We start from the raw sequence: 16103 nt of genomic DNA, 5'->3' as shown, positions 1-16103 counted from the left end.
ATAGGCAAATGGTAATGTCAACTGAAGCTCAAGGGAGATACAGGGGTTTGACACACAGATCTGAAATTCTTCATAGAAATGTTAGTTATGGGAACTGATGAGGTTACCAAAAGAGAGAAGCAAAAACTGTCTATTTTCTAACTACTTCCCCTCTACAAAGCAATTCACAACACAGTTCACCTGCCTCCTACAGCTCTTCCTCTACTAGCTTCATCAGCTCTTACTCAAGACTGTATTGTCAAATCTTACATTATTATGACTGGTCAGCTCTACCAGCTCCCAGGCCCTTGCTGAATTCAACAAATATTTACTAAGTTCCTATTGTGTGCAGAGCACTGTGTTAAGGCACTGGGGGAAGTACAAAGTATAGAAAAGATATAATCCTTGTCCTTGTAGGATTCATAATCTTGAAGGGGAATATAACACACACAAATAACCAGAATACTAAACATTATGTGTAAAATACAAAAGATGTGTAAACAAACTGCTATGTTAGGTGTAAGGGAGGGAAAAGCATTACTGATAGAGGGTAGGTATTATCGAAGGTTTCCTTGAAGAGGTGGCATATGATTAGATTTTAAAGGATGTTGGAGAGAAAGAGTATTTCTGGAGCAGGGAATAACTGAGTAAAGGCCAGAGATAGGAAAGTAAGATATGTGTGGGTGATAGAGAGTAGTCTGGTTTGTCTGGAACATGGTATACATTAGAGTAGAATGATATAAAGCTGGAAAGGTAAGGTAGACACAGCTTTGGGATGACCTTGAATGCTAGGCAAAAGAATACAATGAATTTTACTTGGTAGGCAGTAGGGAGCCCCTGAGAGTTCTGAGAAAAGTTGTGTAAGCAAATCTCTTCATGAGGAAGAATAATCTGGCATGGTATGAAGGATGGCACTGAACAAGGAGAAGGAAGACAGGAAGAACTGATGGGAACCTAAATGAGGGGACAAATGCAAGAGACATTTTGAAATGCAATAAGACTCGATAATATGGTGTTAGCATTGTAACCAGAGACACAATAATGCTGCAGGAGGCAGGTGAATTGTATTGTGAATAATTATGATGTCCTTCTGCCACGTGTAGGTGCTATTTAGCTGGCGGGTATTTAAGGAGAAGAAAGGGAAGTTACTATTTCCAATGAATATTAGACTCCTAACTGTGAGCAGACTTGGTTTAGCAGTGGAAATAAGAGCTGACCCAACAAATGTGTAAGCAAGGATGCTGCTATAGCTGAATGGGTAACCTAGGGAATATTTCATTTCATTTCATTTTATGTTATTTTATTAATTTAGGCAATTGGGGTTAAGTGACCTGCCCAGGGTCACACAGCTAGTAAGTGTCAAGTGTTTAGTCTGAGGCCAAATTTGAACTCAGGTCCTCCTGACTTCAGGGCCAGTGCTCTTTCCACTGTGCGCCACCTAGCTGCCCCTATAGACAACTTTTATAAGATGTCTGGTGTTAAAAGAAAGGAAAACAGATGGAATGGTAGTTGGAAAGGAGAGAATGGTTAAAGGAAGGCTTTTAGGATTGGGGAAGACTTGACCATGTTGTATGCAGGAAGGTATCACTCAAGAAGAGATGAAGATGCACGAGAAGAGATAATTGCTGGAGCAAGGTCCTACAGGAGGCAGGTGGGGATGGATACAAGAATACAGATTTAGCCTTTGCAAAGGATTAGAGTTAGCAAGAAACAGAAACACCTTTTCCTCAGCACCATGAGGAAAGGAGGAAATTATCTGTTATGATGCTGAGAAATTTTGAAGATTAAGGAGAGCTGAGGAAGTTTTGCTAGATGGCTTTAATCTTCAAAGTCAGGACTTCTTCACCTTTTTGTGTCCTGGACTCTGGGCAGTCTGGTGAGGCCTCCTTCTCAAAATAATGTTTTTAAATGCATAAAATAAAATACATAGGATCATAAAGAGAATTGAATTATACTGAAATCCAGTTATCACAATATTTTTTTAAAAACCAAGTTTAGAAACCCCAGGTTATAAACTATTATTATAAGAGGAATAGGAAACTAAATCATCTGCTGTAAGTGTTGCTGGGCTAGGGGTGAGGATAAGGAAACCACTGGGAAATTGAGAGGAGAAATCTTTTGGAATGGCCACTGATATACAAAATCATTAAGAATAAAGAAAGATCACTAAGGGGTAGTGAGGGACCACTTGGAGTTATGCAGTATAAATTTATAGAGTAAAATGAAATCAGCTTAGTTTTGTGACTTTCTCCAGTGATTATCAGGAATCTAAGGTCAAGGTGGACAAATCAAATAGGAGCTATCTAGGCTAAAGTATTAGTGGGTCAGAGGACAAAGGGACTGTAGGATGGAGATGAATGATTAGTGTCAGACCATGGAGTCATTGTTGGGTAATGAAGCAAAGTTAGGGGAGATGGACTGAGAGAATGAGTAGGGTTGGGGGACTCCATGTTGCTATTGTGTGTTGCCTGATAAATTTCACAGATAGTGGGATGTCTGAGCCTGCTTATTCATAGCTTCCATGGAAGCTAATGGGAGCAATGATGGCACAAGTAGTTCCTAAGCAGACAGGAGTCTGGACACATGGGTGCAACTGATGCATGTTCATGTTTAAAATTTGCATACATTTGTGCAGTCCTGAATGCAATAAATTACAGTTATATTCCTTGTCTCCTTATCAGTTCACTGCTTCTGTACTCTTTGTAAGCCGAAAGTCCTAAAGGCAAGTCCCACAAACTCCTTCTCAGATAACTGTCATCCTTTGGTTTTGATCCTGCTTTCCATCTCTGACACTGCCTTCTGTCTCTGGCCCATTTTCAGCCAGTCATATGCTTCATCTGGCTTTAAGCCCCTAAACATCATCTGCTCTGAATTTCTCTATTACCTCTCCCTCCTGTTTGGTACAGGAAAGGTTTCTGTCCTCAGCACAGACTTAGGAGTTCTGAGATTAGAAAATAGATTTCAAAGTCAAGAATCTTACTGGTAGTACAATTCCATTAAAATGGTGAAGTAGCATGTGTGACAATATCAGGGTTTGGTTTATGTGGAGTAGGAAAGGAGGTCTTCACAACTGAGGAATTTGAGGAACTTTGTAGTCTGAGTGTTAGAGGGGCCCTCAATATGAATACTGAAGTCCCTGAGGATGATGAGGATGTGGTTAAAAAAAAATAAAAGACTATAAGCCAGGTGGTTAAAGTCTTTGAAGAAGTACAGTGCTTTGGAGATTAACTGGCAGATGATAGCATTAGGGATTGGAAGATGATGAATAAATTGCATGAACTTAGCAAGAGGGTGGGATAAGGGATGCCTATAAGATAAGTTTAGTTGGCAGGTGGCATATATATGAAGGAGTAATATGAACTAAAGCTAGATGAGGAGGCTAAGGTTACAATGTGGAGGCCTTTAAATGCCAGGCCAGAGAATTTTCATTTTATCCTAGAGGCAATAGAAAACCACCTTTATAAGGATTTTGAGCATTGCCAGATCTGTACCTTAGGAAGATGATTTTGATTGTTCTATAAAGGGTAGATGAGAGATGTGGAAGACTGAAGGTGACTACACTAGTCCAGGGGAGAAGTGATAAAGGTTCCATTCACAGTGGTGATCTTGGGACAGCTAGGTGATTCAGTGAATAGAGCACCAGCCCTGGAGTCAGGAGGACCTGAGTTCAAATATGGCCTCAAACAACTAGTTGTGTGACCCTGGGCAAGTCACTTAACCCCATTGCCTAGACCAAAAACAAAACAAAACAAAACCAACCCCCAAAAAACCATAGTGGTGATCCTGTGAATAAAGAAAAAGGGACAGACACAAGAGATGTTTTAGAAGTAAAATTAAAAAAATTAATGGATATGACAGTGAAGGAGAAGGAAGACCAAAGGGCTACTGCAAGATTGGGAACCCAGGTTCCTAACCCTGGGAGAAAGGTTGTGCTCTCAACAGAAATGGGGAAGTCTGGAGGAGGGGAAGGTTAGGTTGAGATACTGAGTTTTGTTTCGTACATTCTGAGTTTGAGATGTTGATGAAATATCCAGGTATAGATGCCCAGCAGGTGAGTGACAACATAAGACTGAAATTCAGGAGAGAAGTTAGGACTGGATATATCAATTTGGAAGTCATTTGCATACTGATGACAGCTGAAACCACGGGAGCTAATGGATTCACTAGGACTAAGCCTGACTGGACAAGCACACAAAAGTGGTGATGAAGAAAGAGGATGATAAACAAAAGATACTGATAAGAAGCAGCCCAAAAGAGAAGGGTGTCATGAAATAGTGATTACTGGTGTTTACATTATGTTTTGATGTTTATAAAATATTTTTGTATACATTATCTCATTTGATCCTCACAAGATTCTTATGAGATAGGTGACATTATTATCTCTACCTTATAGCTGAGGAAACTGAGGCTCAGAAAGGTTGTGACTAGCCCCCAGTAAATTTCTTTAGTGGGATTCAAATCCAGATCTTCCTAACCCCAAGTCCAATGCTTTATCCATCTTACTATGACACCTCTCTCTAGGAGCCAAGGAAGGAAATAATATCTAGGAGGAGGGTGTGATCAGTAATATCAGAAAGGTGAAGAGAGATGAAGGATGAGGCTTGGGAAAAGACCACTAGGTTAAACAATTAAGAGAGTTGTAATCTTTGAAGGAGGGGTCACAATAGAATGGTAAGGAAGTGGAAGCAGCATGGACAGATGAAGAGAGAAGAGATAGGATTATATCTTGAGGGGAAGGCAGACCAAATGAAGATTTATTTAAGGATGAGAGAGACACGGGCATGTGTGTAGGCAGCAGGAAAGGAGCCAGTAGATAGGGAGAGGTTAAAGATGAGAAGGGGGGTGGTGTGGAGAAATTCTTGAACAAAGTGGGGGAAAGTGGGAATAGACAAATGCACAGAGGCTGGCTTTGGAAAGAAGGACAACTACTTTCTCAGAAATAGGAGTAAAGGAGGAGAGGCTGAGTAACAATGTAGAGGAGTTTTGAATTGTGGAATAAGGGAGATTTGGGAATTCTCAATAGATAGCATCTATTCTTCTCAGAAAAGTCAAAGGCAAGATCCTCTGTGAGAGAAGATGTAGTTGGGGGCTTAAGGAGACAGGATAAGATCAGGGAATAAAAGGACTATCATAAAGTTATGAAGACACAATTGATATCAGAAAACATGGATTTGTGGTGGTAAACATGCTTGTAAAGCGGCTTCCAATGGAAGAAGTCAATGGAGAAGCTAGATGATGTGGGTGACTCAGAGTTGAGGGCTGTGACAGGATGGGAATGGAGGTGCAGGACAAGAAAGCAAGAGATACAGAGAAGACATTCTATCATTAAATAAGTAAACAATAGGGCCAAAACTGTAAAGGGGGGGAAAGTGAGGCAAGAGATGGCTTGATGAACTAGGGGAGTGGGGAAGAGTAATGAGACATGGAAAGGCTTAGTGAATCAGAGGGAGAGACAGAAGGATAGGGCATTATGATCAGCAAAGAGAAATTAAAATTCAGGATCACAGAAGGCACAATTATAGGTGATAAAGAGATCTAAGGTATGACCATCCTTATGCGTGGCTGAAGTCACTAAATGATAAACCATCAGGGATGTTATAGAATGGATTCCCCTGTGGGAAGAGGTTAGACTAGAGATTTCCAATGTTCCTTCTAATTCTAAGATGTTTCACCCATTCAGCCTTTCTGAAGCATTACAGACTAACTGACTGCAGTTAATCCTTTCACACTGCACTGTAATTTGGAAAATCTGCATAAAACTTTTTGGCCCTCCCTTTGTACCAGAGAAGAAGTCTAATTTTTTTTTCTTTTATGAGGTGCTTACAGTACCAACATATATTTTATGCATTTCTGAGTTTCTAAACTTTTTCTGTGTCATCTGCTGGCTTTTGCATGTTACTTGTGGCTTCCACAAACTCCAAAAAAATTCCCATTTAATTTCTTATGTCGACTTGCAATATAGCAAAACTATAATGTAGAAGGGATAACTGTACTTATAAGAGGATAACTTATCCTCTTAACTTGTCTCATAGCCCACAGTCTCTTCCTTCTCTTGTCTGTTGTGCATACTGCTCCCACATTAATATTCCTTATGAGTAATACTAATCATGTCACTCTCCAGCTCTAAAGCATTTAATGGGCTCCTATTGCTTACAAAGTTTCCTGGAGAAGGGGGACTGAGCTGTACCGTGAAGAATGTTAATAGGATCTGGACCGGCAAGGAGGAAGTTGGTTTAAAGGGAGAGGAAGGCTAATCTAAGCAAGAGAATCAGCATGAGTTACAGTACAGAAGTGGGACTGAGCATGATATATGTAGAATACAATTGAGAACCAGCTCTGACTATGCACATTGGAGAGGTAAATGCTGGAGTGTGGAAGTCAGAAAACTAGGCCGGTTACTAATAAGTCTTTGGATAGAAAGACAGGATTTTGTCCTAATCAATGGGGAACCAATGAAGGCTCTTGATCAGGGGAATGACATGATCATAGATCTATGCTATACACTGGCAGTAGTTGTATGAGAGATTGCGGGGCGGGGGAAGGTGTAGCAGTGTGGAGTCTGCATTAGGGTGGTAAGTATAATATATATGAAAGTACAACTTCTTGGATGTCAGTTCCTTTTTAAGATACCAATACCTTAAGAAACTGGTACTGATATGAGGAACTTTGAAATTTCTGGAAGGCTATAGTGGAAGTCAGAATAACAGGGACAGAATGACCATCAGTCAAATCTGTCCTAGGTTGCCCTCCAAGGTCTAAGGCAGATTACGTTTTTGAATGTGTGTCCTCACTCTGTTACTTTTTTTTTCTCTTTCTAGTACAAGAAGCAATGGGTAGTCAATTAACATTCAGTAAACATTTATTAGGTAGACAGGAAGCATCATGAGAAAGAAATCTGAAAATTCATTGCTTTTAGCTAGGAATGTCAGATGAAGGTGGGGCATTCTTATCATCTGCATGGGAAGGAGGGGAATGCATTTTTATTGAAAATTTCAGGTATTTTTCTGGATAATTCTTCAGGAAAAACTGGGGTATGTATCCCTTCTCTATTGAATAGATAAGGCTCTTATGGGTAGTCAGTTTCTGAGAACCAGAGCAGAACCCCTGGGCTTTCACTGAGCAATAAATGCCAGTTCTGTAGTCTTTTTCCCAAAGTAGAAAGTATGAGAGTAGTTACTTTACTACAGTCTAACTTTTTTCCTTCCCCCAGAGTAAGCAAGAAGCAGGGAGACACACATACCTGACATAGAGTGAAATTGGCACCACAGTATTGAGAATGATGATGTATGACCAGAATATGAGGAAGGTAGAAACACCTGGGGAGCTGAGTGCCTCTTCCCAAGGCAGATACATCTGCAAGTAATAACCATTCTGGGTCTGCCAAATTCCATGCCCAATTGCCAGGATGGAACACATGCCAACTAAGGACAGGAAAACCTGTAAATTATCAAAAACAAAAAGATTCAAAACCCCTTGCTTTGGCATTCCCAGACTGTCTCCTGAATGTCTTCATTTCAGGGGGGTTTCTCCTTTCACTGCCAGAATCAGGGATAAAGGATCATGCTGGGCCATTGCAATGAAACCACTGTCACCAAAAGCCACTCACCACAGGGACATGATAAGGGCATTTCTGGGGTGCTAGTATTGAAAGATACTTTTCTAAGTTCTACTTGAGGTCCTAGAATTTAACCTATCTTGTATAGTTGACAGGTATACAGTTTTATGCTTTACTTCATTCTGTTCACATTCTACCCCAGTCTTATCTGGCCATCCTATGAATGTGTACCTTTATTTATAAGGTGAACCAGGAGAGAGTGTAGATGGCTCTAGGAAGCTTATTTCCACTGTCTTGCTAGAGATACAACTCACATCCAGTTCATACCCTACTGATGGTAGGTCATCTTTACTTGTGAAGTGTGGCACTATGCAGACAGAATGGTATAGGACTACCCTGGCCTAGCCAGCAGAACCATGAGAGGCAATCAGTCCTGAGATGCTCCTCAAGTCATTTAGTACTGGTAACCTGGGATATTCTCTGAAGGAGACACTGAACACAGATGTAAAAGGTAAGAGAAAACTCAGGGCCATTTCTCAGAAGGAGGCCTAAGAGGTAACTGTTAGAAGGCAGTGGCATGATAGAAGAGGATAATCATGGGGAAGTGGCTGTTCACTTTGTCTTCGCATAGGTGGTAATTTAGCTGAGAAAACAAGACTAATTGACTTATCTTAATTCTGGATGCTTCTATCCTAAGCCTACGTCCAGGATATTTCAACCTGTCTTCTTTTTCTGGTTACAAACACAGTCAACCTTGGAATTAGAAGGTCTCGTCCAACCTACTATCTAATGAAGAAATTCCTTCTACAGAATATCTCCTTCAAACCTTCCTCTGACTTAGGAACTCATAATTTAACCAGGCAGCCCATTTCATTACTGAACAGCTATAATTATTAGAAAGTTTTTCCGTGTACACAAATCAAAATTAGCCTCATGGTCTGATTGTTCAGTGCATCCTTATCCTGTTTCTGACTTGGGAGCCCTACAGCATATTATCGATCCCCAGCATCTCTGTCAGCCAGTTTATATCTTGACCTCAACTTAGTATCTATCTCATAACACAAGAACTGGTCACAGAACAGAGGGTTTTCACAGAAGAATGGTTTTCAGTTAAATTCCAAACTCACTAAGAGTTCCACGATCATGAAACATGTGCTTTCTGCATCTGGTAGTTTTCCCTAAGACATGGTTCCAAAAATAGGGGGGGAAAATATAAGAGTGGATATTGGGAAGTTTCTGCCTCATCTAGTTTCAGGAGCAGAGGGTCAGATTACAGTGAAAATACCACACAGAGCTGTTAAGTTATCAATGACAAAGCCAGCTTTTGAACATTCACTCGTATTTGGTCATCTATCACCCATTCAACATTTATGGCTATAAAGTACTATAGGGAATGCAAAAGTGAGTAATACACAACCCCTAGTTTTAAAGGAAAATAAACAATACATAAATAACTACTGTCAAGTTTCCAACAAGCTATTAAGGGTCAGTAAGATATCGTTGGTTTAACAACCAAAGTAGGTGGGATTACCGGTGCTGCACAAGAAGTCAAAAGATGCTCTGGGTATATTCCAGTCAGACTGTAATTTACCTCCAGCTTCTACACATTTGCCTGCATTGCCTCTAACCCTGCTAAGAAGACCTGCTCTTCTGCTCATCCGTGCTGGTTTTGCTGAATTGTTACTCTGCTTGCCTTAGATGTGTGCTTGTGCTGTCCCTGGAGACACCACAACTGGGCGCGTCACCTCGAGGGAGACCTCTGCTGCCCTCTTCTGGAAACACAGACATACAAAAGACCTGGTCTTAAACTGCTTACTGTCAGGACAGAGCTCTACCTCAGTCTATTAACTACAACACAAGGAAGTAAATTGTAAGTGCTGTAAGAGTGCTATTAGTAAGATACTCTAGAAGGGGAGAGAAATTAGTTCTGACTTGAGCAATCACAGATTTCATGAAGGACATGGATTTTGACCTGGATGTTAAAGGACGCATGGATTATAATAGAAATGGGGGGGGGGGTGGCAGGTGAGGTGTAGAAAGGGAAGGAGATTGGTATTGCCAGGCACTGTGATAAGTGCTTGGGATACAAAAAAGAAGCAAAAGACAATCCTTGCTCTCAAGCAATTGACAATCTAGAAAGAATATGCAAATAACTATGTACAAACAAATTATCTGCAGGATAAACTGGAAATAATCAGCAAAAGAAAGATACTAGAATTTGAAGGGATCATAAAAGGTTTACTATAGAAAGTAGGATTTTGGCTAGCAATTGAAGGAAGTCAGAGAAGCTGGGGGAAGAGATGAAGAAGGAGGGCATTCCATGCATGGGGGCAGACAGTGAAAATGCAGAGTAGGAAAGTGGAATGTCTTGTTCCAAAGAGCAGCAGGAAGGCTCATTGTCACTGGATCCCAGAATATATGGGGGGGGGTAAGGTATAAGAAGACTGGAAAGGTGAGGGTGGGCAGGTGATAAAGGGCTTTGAACACAGATAACTTTATATTTGGTCTTAGGGGTGACACAGACCCAGTAGAGTTTATCGAATGAAGGAGTGACATGGTCAGGGCTGTGCTTTAGAAAGATCACTTTTGACAACTGAGTGGAGGATGAAGTGGAGTAGGGAGAGACTTGCTGCAGAAGACCAACCACCAGGCTATTGCAGTCCAAGTATGCGGTGATGAGAGCCTGTATCCAGATGGTGGCCATTTCAGAGGAGATAAGAAGGCATATGTGAGAGATGTCAGAAAGGTAAAACTGACAGGCCTTGGTAACAGATTAAATATGGGGGGTGAAAGACAGTGAGGAGTCGAGGATGACAACTAGGTTATGAGCCTGAATAACTGGGAATATGGTGATGCCTTTGACAGTAATACAGAAGTCTGGAGGCAAGGGGAGGGGGAAAGAATTAGGGAAAAGATAATGAGTTCAGTTTTGGACAGGTTGATTTTTTTTAATAGCATTTTATTTTTTTCCTCAATTACATGCAAAAACAATTTTCAACATGCATTTTTAAAAATTTTAAGTTCCAAATTCTTTCCTTCCCTCCCCCTTTCTCCCTCTTTGAGATGGTAAACAATCTGATATAGGTTATACATGTACAATCATGTAATATATTTCCACATTAGTCATTTTGTGGAAGAAAACTCAAACAAAAAAAAAGTGAAAAATAGTATGCTTCAATTGGCATTCAGACTCCATCAGTTCTTTCTCTGGAAGTGGACAGCATACATTCCCAGACATTGCTAACTGTGGATAGATATACTGTTGTAGAAACCTAAATTTGGCTCTTCTCCAGAATCTAAGATTTGTAGTTACTAAACCTCAATCAAATTTAATAGAGCTAATCTGCCAGCAATAGGCTTGGGACACCTACAGTCAGGACAAATTAGCCACACAGGCATGATTCTTATACAGGGGCTTCTAAATCTCAGCTGATGCCAAAATCCCAACCTTAGTAAGTCTTGAAGTCACTTAGGACCAGGACTATCACGAGGGTACCCTGCTGATTCAGTTCCAGAAGAGCCTTAGAGACTTTACATGAGCTTCCCAGGGTAGAGATGGCCATGATGTTGTCTAAACTTAGGCACCCTTACTTCCAGATCAAGCTAACTGAACTCAGTGTTTGGTGTTCTCCACTGAGAAGCTCAACATCTTGGATCACCCAACAACCACCACATCTTACAGCCATAGACATTTTCCTCATTGACTAAGTTTAAATTATCAAAGATGAGAATGTTCTGCCCCATTTTTCCCTGGCAAAAAGGAGCACTAGATGAACTTGAATTTTTGCTTCACTAGAGATAAATGGGGCACTCAACCAGAGTGAATAATTAGTGAATAGTGAATTATTAGTGAATTATTTCATTTAGGAGGAAAACTTGCCAGGACATATGTAGTGAGATATCCAATGGTTTAGTCTGTCATTTGTAGTATTCACTTGAAACTTGGCACATGCCATCTAGCATTTCTGTTTATGCTTTTAGGTACACATCCTGTCTCTCCAACTAGCCTCCAAAGGCTAAGGACTGTGTCTCTCTTTATTCCTGGTACTTAAAGTGTCCTAACAATGAAGCTCTCTTCCAATACCAGCCTTGAATAAAGAGCAGTCAGTTGTCAAGTTATTAGCAAGTAGAAATAGCTATGTCTCAAGGCTGCCAGTGTGTGGGTTCGGGACATACCACAACCCACAGCTTCTACTTATTCCATGGTTTTATTTAGAGACTTTAGAGCTACTGTTGATATTTTTGGAGGTTGGAAAGTAATGTAGGTATGGTAAAAGAAGAACTAGCATTAGTGTGAAGTTCTTGGGAGTCTGAAAGTTGTTCCTCTTTGACAAAGGGAACATGGAAATAGTAAAGGAGTGAGTGATGATAGGAGTTTAGAAAGTGAGTAGAGTAACGGAGAGGAGAAGAACATTTGGTGTGTGAAATGGGAGGGAAAGACAATGAATTGAGATGCTAAGAGCCTGGGCAAATGTGGAGCTGCTCAGCCTTAACTTCATTGAGCCCTGATTGAAAGAAAGAGTGCTGGGCACTAGAAGCTGGGTCTTCATGTCCCTGCCTCACAGCAGCTGTACAAGACTGGAAGAGTAACAGTGGTAACGAAATTTGGTCATTTGTCTGAGTCTGACATTTTCTGAGCACTTTCTAGGCTCTTTTGGGGAAGGAATCTTGTGGGAAGGACTGCATGCACATGGGGTATGTAGTGTGATAGCATGTAACTGACCTTTTGACATCTGTAGAAAGGTTGTGTATTTTCCTAGATTAGGACAGTGTGAGTCAATGGAATTTATGTTGCATGTGAAGTCAGAAGATATGGGTTCAGATGTTGGCTCTGCTGCGTAATAGCTACTAACCTCTCAATATTTCAGTTTCCTCATCTGTAAAACGAAGGGGCTGGGTTAGATGACTCCAATGTCTTCCAGCTTGTCTAGCACTTTCTCCCAGAGGGTAACCTGCATGGTGCAAAACTCAGTCCAGAGGGGAGAGAGCAGCAGTGAAGAAGAATCAGCAGGGTGAGTCCTGGGCTAGTGTTAGTGAAAGAGGTTGGGAGGGCCGTGGATGCTGTGGCACTATGATTCCATGGCTTTAGTGTTCTAGTTCAACATAATTTGAGTTGTCAAAAGAACATTTCACAGAAGAAAAGGTTTCTGAACCAGGTCTTAAAAGAAGAGAAAGCTTTCAATAAACAGACTGCTGGGGAATTCCAAGCATGGGGGACAGCATGAGTAACAATGTGAAGGCAGGAGGCATAGAAGTTTAGGGAACAGCAAGAGGTTCTGTTTAACTGTAGCACAGAATCCACAAAAAGGAATAGTATGAAATAAGGTTGAAAACCTAAGTTGGAGCTAAATTGTGGAGGACCCAGAATGCCAGGCCAAAGAGTGCAAAAGCTGTTTGGTGAGAAATGAGGAACAATAGATTTTTCTGAGCAGAATACTGATGTGGTCAGAGCTGTAATCAGGGAAATTAAACTGACAGTGTTGTGCAGGATGGATTAGAAAGATTGGATATGGGGAAACCAGTTAAGAGGTTATTGGAACAGTTCAGGGGAAGAGTAATGTGGGTCTTATAAAGTGTGGAAGTGGCAAAAGAATGACATTGACAGAATTTGGCAATTGACTGCATGTGGAGGATCAAGGCAGGGGAAGAGTTATAGTTAACCTGAATAGGGAAAATCGTGATGCCATTAATAGAAATAAGAGAAGGAACTGGTGTGAAGGTTATAATGATCATTTTGGAATAATGAGCTTGAAGTACTGGCATAGCACCCAAGTAGAGATTCTTAACAGTCAGGTGGAGGTTTGAATGCCTAATCTCTTTTCCACATGACAACTCTTCAGATATTTGAACATGGCTACCATGGACCCCTTGTCCTACTAAGTCTTCTAATTTCCAGGTCAAATATCTCTTTAATTGTTCATTATATGAAATGGTTCCAGACCCTTGCAGTCCTCCTCTAGATGTGGTCCAGTTTGTCAGTCCCTTTTAAGATGTGGCATCCAGAATTGGACACATTCCTCAAGACAGTATGCCACAGATGCTGACTGGTTATTAGTGTTGTCATCTGCAAAATTAGGGAATTGAGCTCCAAGTTTGCTTCCAGATCTCAATCCTTCAAATGCCTTTCTGCCCCACTACTTCAACCCTCTCCCTGTCCCCCAGTGTTTTTGTCTGTATCCCTGAGGAAGAAATTCCCTCTAGCAATGCAGATCAACAACTCTCTTGCAATTCAGAATCTCTTAGTTTCCTGAAAGCACTGATAGATTAAGTGATTGACCAGGGTTACATAGCCAGTATGTATATCAAAGGTTGGGCATAACCTCTGCCTTCCTAACTCTGAGGTCAGAACTGTATTCCCTGTGCCACATTTGCCTTTCAACCCCCAACTGTGAGAGTTTAACAAACTCTTCCTGTCATACACATGGGGCAAACAGAGGCCCTTGAGGTCACTTCCTTGGTGGCCATACATCCCTAGGGATGGTCCTTGACACATCTTGCTTCAGTAGCCCACACCAATTCTCAGGGCCGCTCCCCCAGTCAGGGACTGTGCTCTCCTAAATAACCCTGACCCTAACTTATGCTCTCCTAAATAAAGGGGCAGCCCACACAAGCAACCAACATTAACTTAATGGGACATCTCAACCAAGACTATCTGGTTTTTTTTGTTTTTCTTTAGGCAGTTAGGGTTAAGTGACTTGCCCAGAGTCACATAGCTAGTAAGTGTCAACTGTTTGGTTGGAGGCCGCATTTGAACTCAGGTCCTCCTGAGTCCAGGGCCGGTGCTCTATCCACTGCGCCACCTAGCTGTCCTGACTGTCTGGTTTTTACTGGGGAATCAAAGGGCCCCCAATGAAATATTAAGGCCTACAAGAGCATAAGGGTTATCTTTTGGTTCTCCTCACTCACAGCACAGATATAGCCAGCGTTACTTCTCTGAGCTGAGGCTCTTCAACCATCTCCATGGGTCACTCTAACTTCATCCCATCATGAAACACTGTCCACACTGCCTGTGTCAATAGGGAACCCAAAATTCAGTTAATTACAATAGATGGCAAATGCCACAGAAATGCAATATGTGGTTTAGACAGAACACTGTGTGACATGAAAGTGGCACCAGACAGCAGTCAATTATATGTGCTATTATGTGAAGTCAGGCAGGGGGGCCCAAACAGGCTTGGATCTGAGTAGGGTGAAAGAATTGAGTCAATGACTCCTGTCAATTGGGGCTATGGAAATGGTAGCTTTCCTTGTCCCCTCAGGAGGTGATAAAAGTTGCACAGGATTTCAAGAACACTTGCTTCTGCTGAGCAAAAAGCAAGTGTTGACAGGAGAGATGCTGCCCCCACCCCCGACCCTTTCTCTGCAAAAGTGGCAGTCCACAGGTATGAAATACCACATTGTGTCAGATTTTTTCAATGTTTTGACCAGTTTTGCTAAATTTTTTTTAAACCAATGACCTCCAAATTACTAAATCAGGCTGAGTTCAAATCTCACCTCAGATTCTTCCTGGTTATTTGACCCTGGGCAAGTTATAACCTTTCTCAGTGTTTCCTCATCTACACAATTAGGATAATAATAACTCAGTCAGTTCTGCTATTAGTGTATCATATGCATTCCTAAAAAATATAGACCTACGGAAAAGATGGAGTTGGGGCAAAACTCAAAGAGATTTGTCAGTGACACATAAAAAACAGATTGAAACCTAATGAAAAGGGAGCACCATTTTTACATGTTAAATGGTTAATACACAAATATTAACAATAAATAGTGGCACCCTCTGCTACTTAGGGGAGCTTGGCCTGCCCCAAATACAGGCTGGCAAAGTTAACAGCTGAGAGAGGGGAACCTTTTCTGACCACAACTCCAGGATGGGGGACTGGGCTGAGGTCATGGCAGAAGGTGGGGCTTGGGTCATGGTGGAGGGAGTTCAGGCCAGCCCTCCTCTGCCTACATTCCCTCCAGTGCCTTAAAATAGACAATAAGTATGTCATATCACTTTGAAAAATACCTGAAGTTTGCTTGTGGAAGTAGGCATCAGAAGGGCTGTAGCTTGGAAATTACTGTGAAATAGTGCAGTTTTCTCTTGCGTTCTTGTTTCTTAAGGATGAAATTGAAAATAAGCAAACTCAAAATCTGTGTTATGCTTAAATTGTTCCTTAATACATCAATTCTATTGAAACAAATTTAAGTTTTATAAAGAAGCATAATAGAAGAACCCTTCACAGGGTTGTTGTAAGGATCAAATGAGATAATTTATGTAAAGTGTTTTGCAAACCTTAAAGCATTCTCTATAAATGCTTTACCTGTGGTACGAGAAGAATTTTGAGAGTCCCTTGGACAGCAAGAATATCAAATCAGTCAAAACTTATAAAAAATTAATTTAGGCTATTCATTGGAAGGTCAAATACTGAAGCTTAAATACTTTGGCCACATGATAAAAAGATGGAACTCACTGGAAAAGACCCTGATGTTGGGAAAGATTGAAGGCAAAAAGAAAAGTGGATGGCAGAGGATGAGACAGATAATAGCATGAAATAATAAACATGAACTTGGAGAGACTTCAAAAGAT

The 16103-nt window shown here is 41.0% G+C and overlaps 1 protein-coding gene across 1 annotated transcript in view; it reads right to left on the bottom strand.

Annotated features, from left to right (window-relative positions):
• LOC110201454 (phospholipid-transporting ATPase FetA-like) overlaps positions 1-16103 on the bottom strand; it is a 157327-nt gene that overhangs the window by 42300 nt on the left and 98924 nt on the right. Inside the window, 1 exon segment of the mRNA XM_078152709.1 lies at positions 7220-7416. Within this exon segment, the coding sequence (XP_078008835.1) occupies positions 7220-7416 (197 nt within the window).

Source organism: Phascolarctos cinereus, unplaced genomic scaffold, assembly GCF_003287225.1.
Source record: "Phascolarctos cinereus isolate Bilbo 61053 unplaced genomic scaffold, phaCin_HiC Scaffold_4;HRSCAF=312, whole genome shotgun sequence".
NCBI classification, from domain to species: Eukaryota; Metazoa; Chordata; class Mammalia; order Diprotodontia; family Phascolarctidae; genus Phascolarctos; species Phascolarctos cinereus.
This window is presented reverse-complemented; position numbering and strand designations above follow the sequence as displayed.